The sequence below is a fragment of the Fulmarus glacialis genome, unplaced genomic scaffold (assembly GCF_000690835.1).
Source record: "Fulmarus glacialis isolate BGI_N327 unplaced genomic scaffold, ASM69083v1 scaffold13153, whole genome shotgun sequence".
Lineage (NCBI taxonomy): Eukaryota > Metazoa > Chordata > Aves > Procellariiformes > Procellariidae > Fulmarus > Fulmarus glacialis.
In genome coordinates, this window is record NW_009204969.1 from 88,168 (window position 1) to 90,263 (window position 2,096).

At 38.3% G+C, this 2,096-nt stretch overlaps 1 protein-coding gene across 1 annotated transcript; it reads right to left on the reverse strand.

The window, feature by feature from the left end:
• Nucleotides 1–1,216: 1,216 nt before the first annotated feature.
• On the reverse strand, nucleotides 1,217–1,581 carry BTG1 (B-cell translocation gene 1, anti-proliferative; the record flags this gene model as incomplete). Its single annotated transcript, XM_009575207.1, has 1 exon — nucleotides 1,217–1,581. A coding segment is annotated over one exon (365 nt), but the record flags the coding sequence as incomplete, so codon positions are not given.
• Nucleotides 1,582–2,096: the final 515 nt, after the last annotated feature.

The following is a 2,096-nucleotide window of genomic DNA, read 5'->3' on the forward strand; positions in this document are numbered from 1 at the left end:
ATCTTTGGTGGATGTTATTTCTGTACCTTTTCCTCATATCCTGGAATTATTGGCCCTGGAGTTATTTCCACATTGACTGATTTTAAAAGGTTTAAAGTGACATGTACATCATTGTGTTTCCCTAAACTTCCCACGCATTTATATACGAGGTCTTTGTTAATCCATGTCTGCACCAAGTGCTCCCTAGCATCAGGGTGCCACTGATGTTCTTAAGCCTTTATAGTACCTATTTCATTTCTACTGTGAGACAAAAATAGTTTAACTGATCCTATGTAATCACGACAAGAGATTAATTAAAATGCCAAGATAGGAAACAATTTATTATAGAGAGAAGAAAAATTTCTCATCCAAAATATAGAAATCTGTACAACTTTGCCACAATCAATATACATGAACTGTACAAATTTACACCAGTTCATAATTTACCAAATAAAAGATGACTAACAAAGTTCACAAAATAGATGGTGGTTTGTGGAAAAGACTTTTACCCAATTAAGAACAAGGAAATTACAAACCAGACCTCCACTTTCTAAAAATAAGAAGTTTACTCAGTCTTAGAAAACTACAAGCTAGCAAATGTACAGATAGCTGGCTGGTGCTAACACCACAGTTCAGACAGTGTCTTTATATGGTCTTTTTAAAGCCTGTTGCCATGGCAGATTCTGATCACTTGCTACTTTTGAGGCCAATGTAAATATCTGACCATTTCCCCAGGTCATTCTTACTAGTTTATCTTATGTACATTTATACATATTTGTAAGTGCTAGGTAAAAGTCTGAAAAATAAGATTTCCAGTACTATCATGTTCATAACAATAAGTCTCGTTACTGAGCTGCCAAAAATGCTAACAATTAATAAATGTAATAGTGCAAATTTACTCTGCAAGACCTACTGCAGAGAATCACTTTATAAATACAGATTGGGGTTGAAAATTGGTGTAGAAATTAAGTAAGATGTCTTGGAGAAACTGACCCTTCCTAGATCTTCTTCACTCCCTAGCAAGTTGCAATCATTTTGACTCACAGGCTATTAAATCACTGAAAGGTACTGTCCAAACTATGGCACTGTCACTTTAAAGTATACCACTCTAACGTGTGCCAGATCTTCACAGCTGTGACATGGTTTAAATTCCATAATCCATCCCCAGAGGTGCCCACCCAAAGTAAAAACCAAATTTATCCATCCATTTTAAGGTGATCCATCCACAGACTATATCTTAACCTGATACAGTCATCATATTGTAGCTTTTGGAAGGGCTAGTTCTGCCCAAGAGAAGTTCCTCCTTACAGCTTATTCTGCTGTCTACCATTTGCATGTTGGTGTTATTTTGGCTACCTCCTGCTGGTGCAGCTTCATACAGCACACAGATTGAGCCATCCTCTCCAATACGATAGGACACTTCATACGGGTCAACCCATAGAGTGAGTTCGCTTGGAAGAAGCTGGAACAGTTCCTGACTGCTCAATCCAATCCGCTGTGCTGCCTGTCCAATGAGAGGATCCATTTTATGGTTGATCCGGATACATCGGTAACCTGATCCCTTGCATGGCTTTTCTGGGAACCAGTGGTGTTTATAATGTTCTATAAAATGAAAAAAAAAGATTATCCTCCTTAATTCTGTATTCAAACAGATGTACAGTGAACATTGTTCTCTCCCAAATTTCACACCTCAAGATGTTGAGACACTTATTATTTTAGGGTAAGTGACCCGAGAAAGCATTATGGCCTTTATTTTTGCTGATTATTTACGTAAGCGCAGTGTCCCTTGGGAAGTACTCACGTACAAAGTTACTGTTTCACACTACCATAGGCAGAGAACAATGTTTGCCATCTGAAAGGGTGAAATGCAACTTCCTGGCATTCGTAGAAACAAATATTAAAAAAGTGATTCCATACATAGCAGAAAAATACAAGGGCTTCAAAACTCCACGAACCAAGAAGGAAAAAAAGCACCTTTCCAGCACCCTCTTGAGATCACACCCATGCTTAGTTCCTCACATTCTAAAAACACCCAAAAATAACTAGGGAAGGAGCTGGGCAGCATTTACCGACTGACTCAAACTGTATTTCACCACTGCTCTTCCCAGCCTGTTTAC